Genomic DNA, 15,910 nt, shown 5'->3' with positions numbered 1-15,910 from the left:
AGGAGTGTGTTAGTGTTACATGTGTATTACAGGAGTGTGTTAGTGTTGCATGTATATTACAGGAGTGTGTTAGTGTTGCATGTATATTACAGGAGTGTGTTAATGTTACATGTGTATTACAGGAGTGTAATAGTTTTACATGTGTATTGCAGGAGTGTGTTAATGTTACAAGTTTATTACAGGAGTGTATTAGTGTTACAGGTGTTTTACAGAATTATGTTACTGACCTGTATTTAAAAAATTGTGTTACAGGCCTATGTAACATTAGTGTTTTACATACATGTGTTACAAACGTCTGTTACAGGTGTGGGCTAACGTGTGTGTTACAGGTATATTAAAAATATATATATATTGTTGCAGGTGCTTGCTAGAGACAAGTGTTTCAAGCCATTGTGTTATAGTAATGTGTTACAAGAGTGTGTACAGAAGTGTGTTACTGGCATGCTTTGATTGCAGGACTATATTACATTACCATAACATTATTATTATGTTATTACAGGCCAAGCGTGTGCTTTAGACATGTTTAAATAGACAGGTATGTTACAGAATTTTGTTACGGATCTGTGTAACAAGAGTGTTATACAGGTGTTAGTACAGGAGTGTGTTACAGACAAGTGTGCTACTGTACATGAATGTGGTATAGGCGTGTTACAGGACTGCATACGTTTTTTAAATGGGTGCTTTACAGGTGAGTGGTTAATAAGAGTTAATTACAAGTGTGTGTTACAGATGTGAGTTACAGGACTGCAGCATGCAGGCATGTTTTAGAGGGGTCTTCACAGAAGTGTTTGTTACAGGTAAAGATTATACAGGCTTGAGTTATAAGAGTGTTTTACTGACCCATGTCACAGGAATGTTTTGTAGGTGTGTGTCACAGGTGTGTGTTGGTGATACAGGAGTGTGTTACAAGTGTTTAAAAGGTGTGTGTTACAAGTGTTTTATAGGTTTGTATAGGGCTAGACGATATGGCCAAAACTTTTATCACGATATATTTCTTAATTTCGGTCGATAACGATACAATTCGATATCGATATAAACAATATAAAAACCTCAGAAAAACTACAAAATACACAAATAAATTAATGTTCACCTTTTATTTGTATTTAACCTTCAAAAATTTGAAATCACTGTCAAATAAACATAAAATTCTCAACTTTGTCAATATTAATAGTTTTAACTTTAAACAACAACTTTAAAATTGACAGCACTGAAATGCGTCGTTAATGAAATAAAATTTTTGGGCGTCGTTATTGATGAAAAGCTGACGTGGAAATCTCATGTAAAATACTTAAAAATAAAAATAACAATCAATTGCATTAGTGTATAAAGTAAAATAGTTTTTGAATGACAAAGCTTTGTAAATATTGTAGAATGTAATGATTGTTCCATATTTAATCTATTGTAATGAAGTTTGGGGGAAAGCATGTAAAACAATTACAAACCCTATTTTCATTTAACAAAAAAGAGCTATAAGAATTATTAGTAGGAAGTGCTATGGTCACCCAACAAATATATTATGTCATCAGTTGAAATTATCAAAATGTTATGATTTGGTTGAATATAATTTTTTACAAGTCATGTATAAAGCTCATAAAAATATTAGCCTCAAATATTCAATTAAAATTTGTAAAAAAAAAAAAAAAAAGGAGAGACAATATAACCTTAATGGAATGGAAATGTTTGTAAAACCTCCATTTAGAACTAGTGTGAAGGAGCCGTGTTGTAATTCAGGGAACAGGATTATGGAATTGTCTTGATATCACCATAAACATTTCTAAAACAATTTATATGTTTAAAAAGATGATAGTTAAAGTTGTTGGGAAGGTTTAGTACCAGGTGAAGGATACCTGAAGTTTTTCTGTTTTCAGTTTGGAGATTGTTCAAGTCAAGGTTGTTGTTTGTTTGTAATTATTTTGTATTTTTTAAATTAGGGGCAGATAATATTTTTTTTCATCTTTCTGCAACCTTTTCATTCAATGTTTTTTTTTTCTTCTGATGAATTTGTTTTATTTTAAATGAATGAATAAATGAGAAAAACAAAAACAAAACAAACTTGCAGCGCTGGGGGTGTTTCAGGGACACGTTGGCTCAAACTTTTATTGTGCTTCATCTTGTGACTCATCATCTTCTGTCAAGTGGAACAAGTTCGATGTTCCCACCGCGAGTTAGAACGACTCTCCGTCACATTTTGCAGCACACTGACTGAAACCTGCAGTTTATCGGATCCTAGAAAGCCGAACCACTTCCAAACCAGCGAATTAGTCTTTCCTCTCATCAGTGATGTCATCTGCTTTCTCTTCGCTTGTGAAAGCTTGTTCAGTCACATTCTGACGGTCATGGGCACTCATTTTGAAGAGAAAACTTAACGTGCATTGGAGATTAGCCTAGCTTAGCCTTCTGGACTCGAGCTCTGCGTAACATTACGTCACCACGCACTTACGTAGTTGTGTCGCACCTTTTTCTGTCCGGGTTGAAACTGAAGTGGCCGCTTCAACCCGAACAGAAAAAGAAAAGTGTCAGTGAAACGTTGTAATCCTATCGGAATATCGAAAATGTGCTTAAAACTCATATCGTTATTGAATGAAAGTATATCGCGAGATATATCGATATCGAATTATTGTCCAGCTCTAGGTTTGTATGACAGAAGTGTTACATAAGTGTTACACAAGTGTTTTTAGGTGTTTGTCAGGTGTTGTGCACAGACAGGTGTGTTTTGATGTGCTGGTCTGGTTGTCATACCTCTCTGGTTTCTTCACCATCTTTGTCAGCAGTTTGGAGGTGGATGCAGCTTTCACCAGTTTTCTCCTGTTTTCCTCCGAGGAGTCCCAGTTTGCGCTCTGAGACCGCTCAACACCCGAAGATCGCTTCACGCTGGGACCCCTAATCACACAAACACAGCATCATTGCAAGAGGAGAAGCTGCTACAGAGACGAGGGCGCAGAAGGAGGATAAAGGAAGGAGGCGTTGCTAGGAGGAGTTACACGGCGTAAGTCATAGGGTCATGAACATGTTAGTTAAGATAAATCTCAAACAGCTTTAGTGTTATGTCTGTTGAGCAAAGAGCAGTTAAAACAAGCAAACTGAAGAATCCTGAGATCCAAGGAGGTCTGAGATGACCGAAAAACCAAAAGCCGCTTTCACACGTAAATAACAAGCAGAGACCGAGGTCAAGAAATTAAAAGGTTTGTTTATATTTTATTTTTACTTTGGTCCATTTTGAAAATGAGTTTGACTCCACGAGTTTAAAGGTCACACATTTTTGTAGAGAAACTAGGTCATACTGTTGAAATCCATAAGGTAAGAAGAGATTTGTGATGACTCAGACGAGAGAGAAGCCAGTCAGTTAAATTTGTGGACAAATCCCAGAGTTCCCAGTTAAAGGACTTTTTCAGTGTTTCTTTAAACCTTGTTTAGACTCGTGCTCAGTATTGAAATCTTTTTTTTTGTTAGAATTAGTGGTTGGCTAGTTGGTTATTAATAAAAACAAAGAATAGCTGATTTAGGCTCACTCATCATGAAAGCACCTGAGAATTAACTGTCGTTAACCAGGTAACCATCATAACCATCAGGTGATCAAAGCTTGTTAATTTGTGGGAGGAGTAAAAGAAAGTTAGTAGGAAATCTTTCGATGCTGCTGTGTACGTTTGAAAACGGCTTAACCAAACAGTCCCGCGTGTTCCTCTGACATCTGACTGGCTGATCAGAAACACCTGACCCCGAGGTGATCAGCAGGCTCAGATGTAGGAGGAGCAGGACCCAAGAGTCCTCAGAAGGCAGGTTGTTAAAAAGAGGTCAGACCAGCATCAGCAGGAAGGGAAGTCAGAAGCAGCTAACAAATCAGAAACTGGAACCTTTTAAGAGGCGCGTGGCCTTTGCAGCTGTCAGAGGGCGAGGCTGGTTTCTGTTGGGGGTTGGATGGGAGGGGAGAGAAGGGAGGGGGAGACTGGTCCTTAGGGGGAGGGGCTTCCTCGCCCTCATGGATCTCCTCCATTTGAGACCGGTGACTGCTGAGCTCCTTCTTCCTGTCTGCATGGGGGCTGTGAACAGAACCAGGATGTGAGTCCACAAACCACTGCCTCTACTCAGGTTCCACTGGGATCTTACTATGTTCCAGTTCAATTCAGTTTATTTATATGGCACCAAGTCACAAGAGAAGTCATGTCAAGGCACTGAACAGAAACATCCATATACATAAAAATTCAATTAGTAACATTATTAAGGTAGGGTAGCCAGCAGATGGTGTTGAGTCTTCATTTCATCGCAGTCGCCCATCCTGAGCAAGCACAAAGGCAACAGTGGAAAGGAAAAACTCCCTCATAACAAGAAACCTCCAGCAAAACCAGGTTTTACTCAGGCTCTAATATGTTCTACTGGGTTTCTGCTTATCATAATATCACAATTAAAAATGTGTTTAAACTGTTTTTCTTTATCATTTCCACAGTTCTTAATCATATTTTGACTGCTCTACTGTGTTTCTGCTCATTATAGTTCAAGTTCAAGTCAAGTTTATTGTCATTCACATCACATGTGGTACATGAGGTGGAACGTAATTATGTACTCAAGGTCCCAGTTACACCAAAAAATAGCAAAAATATAAAGCATAAAAAGAAACAGTATATAAGGATCCAAGTTATACACTAAGATATACACTAAACGAATGTCAAACGGTACACTAAAAGATCTAAGATAGACGCTAAACACTAATAACGTAAAATAATACAGTATTTTAAACAGTATCCCAAACATCAGTCTTTTCTAGTGTGTTCTACTGTGTTTCTACGCATTAGTTTGTTGTTTACATTGTTTCTACTGGACATATGAATTCTACTAGATCTATACAAAGATTAATCAGTGCTTTATCACATTCATACACTGATGGTGACAAACCTAGCGCCCGTGGGGGTGGTCTGTGCCCATTTCCACTGCTTGGCCATGTGCCTCTTTCATGCCACACTCTTGCTCCAGCTGCCACCAGAGCAAGTGTTTCAATCACTTAAACAAAACACTGGTGTGTCGCGTTTCATTGGCAGTAACGCTACGTGTTAGTTTCCATTTTGACACATTCTTATCAGACAGCAATACAGATGCATTAAACATAGCCTTCCCAAAACTATTTGCATTAAACAGAGTGACATTGTAGGCTAACGTTAACGCACAATTCACTGATGATACCTGACATCATGGGCTCCAGAAGCATCTGTAATGTGGGGGGGACACTAGTGTGTGTGCGTGCGCGCGCACGTGTGCGCTTATACACGCACCAGTATGCAAAAAATTGTACACTAGTTTACAAAAAAGCAACATTTTATCTAGATTGTCTTTCTTTAATTCCACTTAAAGCATGTTTCTCACCAAGTTTGTGTAAATGCAGCTGTTTTAAAGACATTTTAACTTTCATGCACGTCAGATCTGCACCATTTGTGTTTACAGAGAAATAAAAAAACATCACTACTGGACATTTTTACTTGTGTTCACCACTACTCATCTAAATGATGTTTCTCACAAATCTTGAGGACAATAAGTTGTGGGGTTTTAAAGATATTTCAACTTTAATGCACCTGAACACACAGCGTCTCTTACATTTGCAGCATCTGACAGCGTCACAGTTACTGCTAAGCTAAGATGCTACAGACGTAGCATTCCATTTCTTTTAAACATCCTCCTAACCATGTATACATGTTTATGATCAACCCCCCCGGTCAACAACTGCCAGCACTAAGCTGCTAAACTGGCGAGCGAGCAACACAGAGGTACCTCCACATCCTGCACCTGTGCATGTTTTCTGCCAAGGCAGGAGACACAGACCAGACACACTGCAGGTTGGAGGCGGTAACCAGGAAAACCTGGAGTGGAGTTTTAGTGTTCTCCTATTAATCAAGTGGAATGTTATCTATAACGGAAAGCCTGTCACCATGTAATGCTAGCAAGGATGTCAGCCGTAGGCGTCACAACCATTATATGTGAAGGGGACGTGTCCCCCCCACATTAAAAAAACGTTCATTTGGACCCCCCCCCACTTTTATTATAAAACATTATTTCAGTCGGCGCAGTTTCTCTTTCTTTGTGAACGAATACGTTATGTCGGAAAAGGTAACAGATTACGACACAACGTTGTAAAAGTAGGATTAATTTTTTGCCAAATCGAGCTCAACTTACACAGCATATTATATCATTGGCAGTTAACGAGACTTACCTGAAAACTATCAGTGTCCAACAGTAGAAGTGACTAGTTATAACTTAGACCAAACAGTTCCCTTCGTCCTTGGGAAAGATTTCCCTATAGTCTTGATTATGATTGGCCAAATGATTCGCCAGTGTTTCCTCTACCATTACACAAGTGGGGTGCCTCGCACCATTAAATGAACCAAGTGCCACGCCTACCGAACGGCGCGCACCCCCTCCCCACCGCCACCACTGGCGTAACGCAATACAGGCGCACTAGCTAAAAAGCTAAAGGCAGTGCTCATGCTGCCCTTTTCCTCACGCTGAACCACCCAGCCCCGCTCGAAAACTGCAAACATTCATTCAACCTTTATTTAGACAGGTAAATCCCATTGAGCCTCTAGAACTCATTTACAAGAGAGACCTGATTTCAGCAAAGAATGATGACAACAATGAACAACAGCGACAACAATAAAGTTATAAAAAGTCATACAGATTATTATTATTTTTTTAAGAAATAGGATGGCTAAAAAAAGAAAAGTAACAAAAAAACAGCTAGATTCTAAGGTGAAACAGCACGCAGCTCAGCTGTGTCTGTCTCTCCCCCCGCTCCAAAACTGCTGGTACAAACAGCGCACAGCTCATATGCGTCTCCCTCCCCTACGACTATTCTACTGGCTCAACTTTGTTTTTAATGAGATTATATTAATCATACAGGTCCTGTTGTGTTTCTATCGACCACACCGATTCTGCTATACTTCTGAAGACATTAAAAGATGTAGACTCTACGGTTTTAAATGTGTTAAAAATGTCTGTACTGCTTTACATTTTCCCCGGGTTTCACTGTATCACTGCTGGAATTGTTTTTGTTTACTTCAGTCTATCAGACTGTTAAGTGACTAGTTCAGGTGAGAGGTCATATGACCAAACAGGTGAATTGCTGATTATATTTCAGTCAGACTGATGAGGACTGTGAAACTGAGAACAAACTGTGAAACACATCAAAACTACAGTCTGAAACTGATGCAGGGATCCGTCTTTGTGTCCTTATGAATCAATCCCATCAATTGAGCAGGGGTGGGGTTTTTACCTCTTGGCAGCAGACGACAACGTCTCCTTCCTGGTGACAGAGGTGGAGTCTCTCTTTCGTCCAGATGTTCCTCCGTTGGCGATGCAGGACAAGGAGTAAGATTCCCGCAGCCCAGCTCCACCTGTGGGGGCAACACTCATGTTAGCTTGGTTTTAGCCTGGAATGTAATTTGATGTGCAAACTGAAAATAAATAATTCTAAGAAATACTGCAGATTAACAAAACTAAAATAAGGGAAAATTTTGTTTCAACTTATTCTAAAATTATAAAACTAAAAAGTGGAGTGTTACATGTATCCAAGTGATGCGCACCACCCTTCCAACCAAAGCTAATACATTACTACCACTACCCAGCCCCCCCACCCATTCACCCACTTCACTGTCCAGCTTCCATAAAGCAGGGCTATTCAACTAAACTGCTCGAGTTTCTGAAAGCCAGCAGCTCAGGGGCCGGACATCCACAGATTAAAGTCATTATATAAATAAACCAAGTATTACAATGACCTGTTACCTTTTAAATTTGTTTATTTTATTGAATTGAATCGTTAATGTAATAAACAGAACCCAAACCCCACCAAATTTTTTTTTAAATAAAAAAAATAAAATAAATTCTATATATCTATAAAAATTATTTTTTTTAATGAAGTCATTGTTGGGCTGGATTAAAGTCACGCGTGGGCCATTTCCGGCCACCAGTTGAATAGCCCTGCCCTAGACTGTATTTTAAGTTTAACATTTTATTAAATGTGTATCAAACAAAGTGACGAGTTCCTGGTTTATCAATGAACAAGGAAGTCATCAGCAGCCAATTTGGCCCTGGTCAGGCTGCCTGCCTTATGTGATGGTTTGCTTCGTGCCTCGCGCACCCAGACTCAATTACTTTGCGAACTGAACCGCAAATTGTACATGATTTGTGAGAATCGCAGGCCACTTGCGGCCCCTAGCATTCGCTGGCAGGATGGATCAGACCTGGGGGAATACTCTCAAGCATGGATCAACGGTGTGTCCACTTAATTTAGACGTTTAGGATTTGTGAGGACCAGCAAAGACTCAAGGCCGACATGAATCATTTAAGTTTTGCCTGTTCCCAAAACAAATGGTTTATCTGAATTTGGCTTCCTGGCTGGCCTTGACAGCCCACCTTATCTCAATTCATCTGGGGGTCCTGTAAATTCAATGCTCTGCCCCTCCCCTCCCACTGAGGAAGTCTGCGTACCTGTAAGAGGGACCCGGCTAAATAAACATTGTGTCATCATTTCAGGACTCTTGGGATTCTCTCTGGCGCTGTCCTAGGTTGACCTCAGCATCCATCGAGAGTTTTTACGGATCTCACCAGAGGGAAATGACTGATTATACCATTCTTATCAGAACTCCTACAGTGCTTCTGGAGTGTCCTTGGACACACTCACCGCTCTTGTCATCTCCCCTCCCCTGCTGAATGTCTGTGTCACTATGTGCAGGGGTTTTTTTTTTTTCAATCTCAGGCTCTCTATCCTCAGCCAAGGAGTGAGTTTGATAGAATTTTTTTTGCCTCCAAATCCTATACATGTGTCACTTTCATTACTTTTTCCTGTCTAAACAGGTCTCACTTGCAAATGTGACTTCGAGGTTCAATGTGATTTATCTGTGTAAATAAAGGTTGAATGAATGAATGAGTTTGCTCCGTGATGTGCAGGCATGTGCTAATGCGTTCTGAACACATGTCCAATTTGCACACATGACCAAATTCCTAATAGCAGAGCGAGCGCGAATTGTGAAAAAAATTGTATAACCTATTCAACACTGCCCCCACCCTCAAATTTATTTTCCTTACCCAAAAAAACTTGTCACCACCAGATGACTGGCTTAAATCTAGCTCAGCTACCAGAGGAAAAATCCCCCCCGGCTGTACAAGACTGAATGTTCTGAAGTTTCTACATGAAAATAATTTCCACCTGAGACCAAAGTAATATTAAAGAAAACATAAAAACATTTTAAAAGTCTTGTGAGACATTGGATTAAGTTGTTGGTTCATTTTACAGGACTGATAATTTTATTAGGACTGAGCAATATGTTGACATTTTAGGAAATATGTATTTACATATGAGATGAGACAATATTGTTAACATGAATAGTCTATGTTGTGTTATAATAAAACTTGTAGATCTGCCAGGTTGTCCTTCTCTTCTCCCTTTTTAAAGGTCTAGTTATACTTCACAAGACTAACACGTTGGATCTCGCTGACATGATTTGAGACTGTCTTTTCCACATGGACTTTTCATTCTCTAAAGAGAAACTCTTGATAAGGAGACAGAGGAGATAAGAAGAGACGCACTTTGTGTCGATTGTATGTGACATGCAGCCTCCCACAGCAGCACGTCACGCACAATCAACACAAAGGGTGCGGTCAGAAAAGTGGATGTTTATTTTCAGTGGTGGATAGAGGACGACAATCTTATATTTCTGTTGTAAACCCAAGAGAAGTGTTATTTTGTAAACCTTACACAAAAAGACTACCCCAGTTTCTCACAAATGTTGTAGGTGCACTCTCTCGGTCAGCACAGTTATGGAAAGCTGCTTGTATCTCTATGCTATCTCCTTCTTGCACAAATATTGTCCAAACTCCTTTCACAAGTTCTTTGAGTACTTTTTTTGTATAATTTTTGCTGGAACAGTTGTAATGATGGCTCCAGTTCCTAACAGCCTGTGACCAGAAGTCTAACCGTAATGACTAATGAGGTACTCTCGAGGACCTACACCCCAAGATAGATGTGCATTAATGACTTCAGATCAGTTTACTGTATTTTGCGCCACATGCACAGACCTGTTCATCTGTAGCGATAATGGAAAACACACGGAGAATTTCTTATGATGCAGCTTTCAAGTTAAAAGCGATCGATCTGGCTGTCGAAGAAGGAAACAGCTGCAAGAAAGAGACGTGTGTGATGATGTTGTTCTGAGCCTCAAAGAGGACTTTAGTTCACAGGAGGATGAAGAACATAGAGATAAGTGACTTTTGGTCGACTACTCGTATTTTAAAAAATTTTTTTTAGCCGTGTTAAAAGTTTTTTTTTTCCCAGAATAAAACATTTACCGGATGTTCCTCTCCTCTTGGGTCATGTGGCTCCACTGGTCAGAAATCGTCAATTTTCTTTTTTTAAGCAGTCAAGTCCAGCAGGTACAAAAGTTTGTTAATTCTTTCCGTGTACGGTAAATATGTGTTTAAATACCGGTATCATTTCAGCTCGCATCCGAATGCATGAAACAGAGCGGAGGAGACAACGAACGGGAGGCTCGTCCCCCTCGTCAAATTTATTTAGATAGTACATTTAAAAACAGCAGCTGTTACCAGAAGTGTTTAACAATAAAATCAATTGTACTAATTTAATGAATATTTACCATATTTTACGAGTACTGACTCCAGGTCACATGACCTCGATAAGATTTGTGGGTCAAATTTACCGGTACATAATTTTTTTTAAATAATTTTGGCTATGTAGGTGTTTGGCACTGTTCTGTGCAGTGATTATGCTTAGATAGTTCTTGTGTTCATCTCATAGGTTGAATGGTTTTAACCACGAGTTAACCAGACAGCGAAGCTCCATGACGAGTGAATCGCCATCCAGTGGCTGATTCTTTTACTGCAAGAGCTGCACACAATGCCTGAAGCTGGGCACAGACTCTAATAATGAACGGTGAATACCCACGACTAAAAAACCGGAGAATCTTATTTATGTGCAAAATTATGATTTATCTTAAATTTAGTATGTGTGGCTTAGAATCAGGTGCGCTCTGTAGCCCGGCAATTATGGTAGATTTTGGCAAGCTGCCAACTTCAAAAGAAGATCTTGGTTCAAAAAAGGTTGGGCACTCCTGCTGTAAAGCAGCGATTCCCAACCTGGGGGGCCCGACCCCCATGGGGGGGGGGGGTGGGGGGGGGGGGGGGGGGGGCTAGAGAGCACAGAGGGGGGTCGCATATGTCTGCTTAGAGATTGTAACAATATAAATTTATTGTCTGTGTAACAACTTTAGAAAATATGCTTTAATTTTTAGCTATAATGTTTGAAATTTCACCAAATCCTGATTAACACAGAAGAACCCTCATTTTGGTCATGTTCGAAGGTTTTCTATAAAGTGTTAAAAACTAAAATCTGTACTGTCACTTAAAGGCTTTGTTATGACGTCAGTACTCAGCGTCCAGCTCTCAGTTGGCAGCATGGCTGCCCGAGAGGAGGCAGGGAGTTATCGATGCTCTTGGTTAAGCTCATGTTTATTAAATATAACATGAACGTAAACACATGCAGTTGTGAATGTTTAAATGTGTAAAAACACACAGAGGAGTCATGTTTCTGACAACATAAGAACATTTTTCCCTAGTTTAGAAAAGACATTGTTATTATTGGTGATGGTGACAGTCAGGAATACTTTCAGGAACAAGCAGTTGACATGAGAAAAGCCTTTGAAAGAGCAGGTAGTGATTTGCACGGAGCTACAGAATCATATTTTGAGTGTTCACTTTTAATCGCTAAGGCTAAAAATCTGCACAATATCGGAGAACAACTTCTGAAACCCGCCTGCCTGAAAATTGTAGAGTTGATGTGTGACAGGGCTCATGCAGTGGATAAAATGAAAACTGTCCCGCTCTCGAACACTGTCAGAGCTTCTTTATTGTCATTTATTATTATTTATTGTCATATTGTCAAGAACATAATAGATAAAATAGCTGAAAATTGCAAAAATCAGCTGCAGGATAGGATCAGGAAGATATCTTGACAAAACGACTATTTTTTAAAGACTTTTTTAAATTACTCTGTTGTTAATTTTTAAAGAAAAGTCATGCGAGTAATTCTCGAAAGAGTCTTCTTGTAGTTATTTCTGTTGTACAACTACCAGTTTATACCTTTTACAAATAAGTTTGTAACTATTTACTTTATTCTTTTATTATTTACTTTATATTTAACTACTATTACTAATAATATTAACTATAACATTTACTTTATTCTTTTATCACTTTGATAAAGAGATTTATCTGAACGAGTCTTTTGAGAGAGGGGAGTAACGAGGGATTGGGGGGGGGTCTCAGATTGGCTCGGAAGTAAGAAGGGGGGTCTTTGAGGAAAATAGGTTGGGCACCCCTGCTCTAAAGCAACAAGATAAATACAAAATATGTTTGCATCTTATTGTAACCATAGCAACAATTCAACCTTCATTTAGTCTCTAAAAGGTCAATTTAATCATTCAGGTCATTGATTTATTTAAATTTTTTATAGTTAAGCACTTAAAAGTTTTAATGAAACCCTCACTTAGTGTCACATTAAACGTTGCTCACCTTTAAATCCATGCGGCTTCTTGCTTGCGGCAGCAGCAGAATCCTCTGAGGCGGCAAGACGGCGAAGTACGTCAGCGAGTGCTGCCTTCATGACAGTCAGCTCATCTTCCTGCTGCTGGACGCGAAGCTCCAGAGCTGAGAGACGATCGTTGACATCGGAGACACTTGCTGCGGACATACTGTCATCTACAGGAACCAAAACGTAAACATCAAGATGAATCGTGCAATCTATCAACTTCAGGAAGCAAGACACAAATATAAAGACTGATCATTAAATAAATCAGCTTCAGGACCTGAACCACAAGATCAACCACCTACTTAACTGGCTTAAGAAAAATGGAACACAAACATCATGATTGATGGATGGATGGATTGATTATTTGGATAGATTGATTGAGGCTGATCAACTAGACAAAGCACTGAAGTTTGTTTTGCTTGTAGAAATATTAAAACAAACATTTGATGAAATAATTAACATATGGACATGTATGAGGACAGCAGGACAGTGGTGAGATGTGCTGTAGGAGTGACAGTTGGCTTCACGGTGGAGGTGGGAGAGCATCAAGGATAGGTTCTGAGCCCCTTCTTGTTTGCTCTGGTGATGGAGCGACTAACAGATGAGGCCAGGCAGGAATCCCTGTGGACTACGACGTTTGCAGATGACTATGACTGTGATCTGTGGTGGGAACAGGTGGAAGAGAACCTGGAGAGGTGGAGGTTATGGTTGTGCATCCAGTCTCGAGAATTGATTGGAACCAGGGCTAACATTCTGGTTTTCCCGGAATCCTTCAAATATTTTATTTTCGATTCCTACTTTCGATGCCTAGTCCGCTGACCGGAAGAAGCCGCCACCCGGTGAACACCAACGAAGAGGAATCCACATGAAGTGTGCGTGCATCCATGGACAGCAGTGTTTCCTTTCCCCTAGATAACTTGCCATGGCGGGACGCTCATCTCGTCCGTGTTTTTTGTCGAGACACACATCTGAGGTGCACATCATTTGTACCGAGAGTTTTTTAGTGGGGCGGTGGAAGGGGGCGTTCAGGTGAGGGTTCAGCATGAGGGAAGAGGCAGCGTGAGCGCTGCCTTTAGCTTTCTAGCTAGTGCGCCTGTATTTTGTGTAGCTAGCTTTGCGCTATGTCAGTGCTGACAGGTGAGTGTGCACAGTTTGGTTTTCAGGCAGGGTGCACGGTTGACGGGGCGAGAAGCCCCGCTTGTATAATGGTAGGGGAAACACTGGACAGTGAGTGGCCACGATCAAAAGCGTGGCTTAACTTTAATAAAATAAATGACCAGTCAGCTCAGTGCAGCACCACTTGCAATAATTGTATATCGTGCAAAGGAGGGTGCACAACCAACACTTCCGGGAACATAGTGTAGAAGTAATACAGCACCCTGTCTTTGACGCGCTGCGCCAGCTTACCTCCACTGACTCCTCTAGCTCTGCCCATCATGCCCTGCTGTTCAATGATGGACGGGTACTTCAGTAAACAGGGGTAAATGTAATAGCAAGCCGTCATCAGGGCACTAACTATCAGTCGTTATGGGTGATGGTCCTCCTTTATCACGTGAACAGCTAGTTCTGGATGTCACCACCCGACCGATCGATCCACTATGAGGATATATATGACCGAGTTTATTTCAGTTCCTCAGACTTGACAAAGTTTTTTTTGATGCAACGTTTTAACAAGATTTAAATTTTTTATTTTTCAACCCGTCCTGAGAACCTGGCTCAACTTTAAGATTTTTCTACCAGATTTACTGAGCACACATCAGGATAAATTGAACTGAATAGAATAACTACATCAGTGAGAGCATATTTCTTTACATCCCACCAAGTATGAATCCACCTGTGGTCAGTCACACATCAGCTGATCAATACACTAATACTGAAGTACTCATTAGCAGTTCGGAGTTTCATAAAAACACTAATGACGTGACAAAAATATTTTTGAAGTGTTGGGTCAGCCTCTGGAACAGGAACCAGTCTGTGGAAATTCTGCTTAAACCTGTTGGGACTCTTAAAACGAGCCTGGGTCCTGCAGGACCCTGAGAAGGACATGGGTCTAAGGAGGGCCTGGGGTTTTAATGGGCCAGTTCCAGGAGCATGCAGTTTTGCATTAGTGTCCTGCAGCTTACTAGTGGGTGGTGCAGAGTCCTGTTGGTTGGATCCTCGCGCTCTTGGGTCTATTTACAAGTCAGGTTAAGGACTCTGCAGCGCCTCTTGCAGGACGAACTGGTTGTTTTGCAGTCCTGCCGCTTCAAGAGGGGCGGTGCAGACTCAGAGTCCTGTTGGATTTAGACAGATCTGTATCTTGTTGGAGCCTCAGATAGGCTCTGGTCCTGTTCATAGAACGGGTCCAAGACAGTGCAGCACCTTCTGCAGCTTCAGCAATTTATTTTGTGGCCCTGCAGCTCCCGGATGGGCGGTGCAGCCTCTTTGATAAAAACAGCAGTGACACGTGTAAAGCCATCCGAGGTGCGTGCGGCCCTCGGTTTCCCGTCAGTGCGTGGACAAATGAGCAGGTAAAACTCGGGGTTTGGGATTCGGTTCCGGTCGGAACTCACCTAAACTGCCGGTAAATCCGTCCATATTCCTGGAGAACCGCAGGAGTCCGGGCCCGAGGCCTGCGGGCGGCTTAGCACGTACTGCGGGCCTCGGTCCGGGTTTTTTCCTCTGTCCGGGGGGGCGGGAAGAGAACTGAACCGTCTCTAATGTCTGTAATGCGCTGCGGGCCGGGTCCGTGAGGTCAAAGATCCGCCGCGTGCCGGAGGCCGAAAATTATTCAGAGAATCCAGAAGTGGAGAGGGAAGTTAAGCACCGACCCAGAGAGACCGAGCTGAGGGCTTGACTCCGCCTGAAGGGGAGGAGCCTAATGAAACTGAAACGCTAGCCCGGACGCCCCTGTTAACGGGACGAGTTTATGTTCCGCCATCTTGGAAAGTGTGACTCTCGCTATATCGGAGTAAAAAAAAAGAACTACACGAGACCAATATTTTACCTTAAATTTCATAAGCATTCTAAAACGTTAAAAACCTTAAAATGTGGCATTGTGTTTCATCAGTGAGTATTATATAACATTAGACTGGTGAGGATTCTCTGTCATCCAGGACATGATAAATTCAACATGATAAATTCAAAGAACGTTCAATACAAAAACAACTGGACTTTATTTGTATTTCCTCAGATGAGGAGCAAAACTTCTTCTGTTACAAATAAAGTTCAGTTGTTTTTGTATTGAACATTCTTTGAATATATAACATTAGTTTACAAATAGTAAAGTTTGAGTTTAACTCATGTTCAGGCTGCTGTTTAATACACCGTATTACACTGCCTGGCCCCAAAAAAAAT

The 15,910-nt window shown here is 40.8% G+C and overlaps 1 protein-coding gene across 2 annotated transcripts in view; it reads right to left on the bottom strand.

Moving 5' to 3' along the window:
• LOC119413454 (echinoderm microtubule-associated protein-like 4) overlaps window positions 1-15,412 on the bottom strand; it is a 40,925-nt gene extending 25,513 nt beyond the window's left edge. The window contains exons 1-5 of one of the 2 annotated variants that reach the window (XM_037680503.1): window positions 15,127-15,412; window positions 12,559-12,744; window positions 7,253-7,373; window positions 3,852-4,037; window positions 2,740-2,880 (exon numbers count right to left, since the gene is read on the bottom strand). In XM_037680503.1, coding sequence (XP_037536431.1) covers window positions 2,740-2,880; window positions 3,852-4,037; window positions 7,253-7,373; window positions 12,559-12,744; window positions 15,127-15,151 — 659 coding nt within the window. In that variant the 5' untranslated portion in view covers window positions 15,152-15,412. The remainder of the gene's footprint in view (window positions 1-2,739; window positions 2,881-3,851; window positions 4,038-7,252; window positions 7,374-12,558; window positions 12,745-15,126) is intronic. The other variant, XM_037680509.1, reaches the window with a different exon arrangement.
• Window positions 15,413-15,910: the final 498 nt, after the last annotated feature.

This window comes from Nematolebias whitei, chromosome 1 (assembly GCF_014905685.2).
Source record: "Nematolebias whitei isolate Nwh7 chromosome 1, NemWhi1, whole genome shotgun sequence".
Taxonomy (NCBI): domain Eukaryota; kingdom Metazoa; phylum Chordata; class Actinopteri; order Cyprinodontiformes; family Rivulidae; genus Nematolebias; species Nematolebias whitei.
The sequence above is the reverse complement of the archived record's forward strand: the minus strand, read 5'-3'. Positions and strand labels throughout refer to the sequence as shown.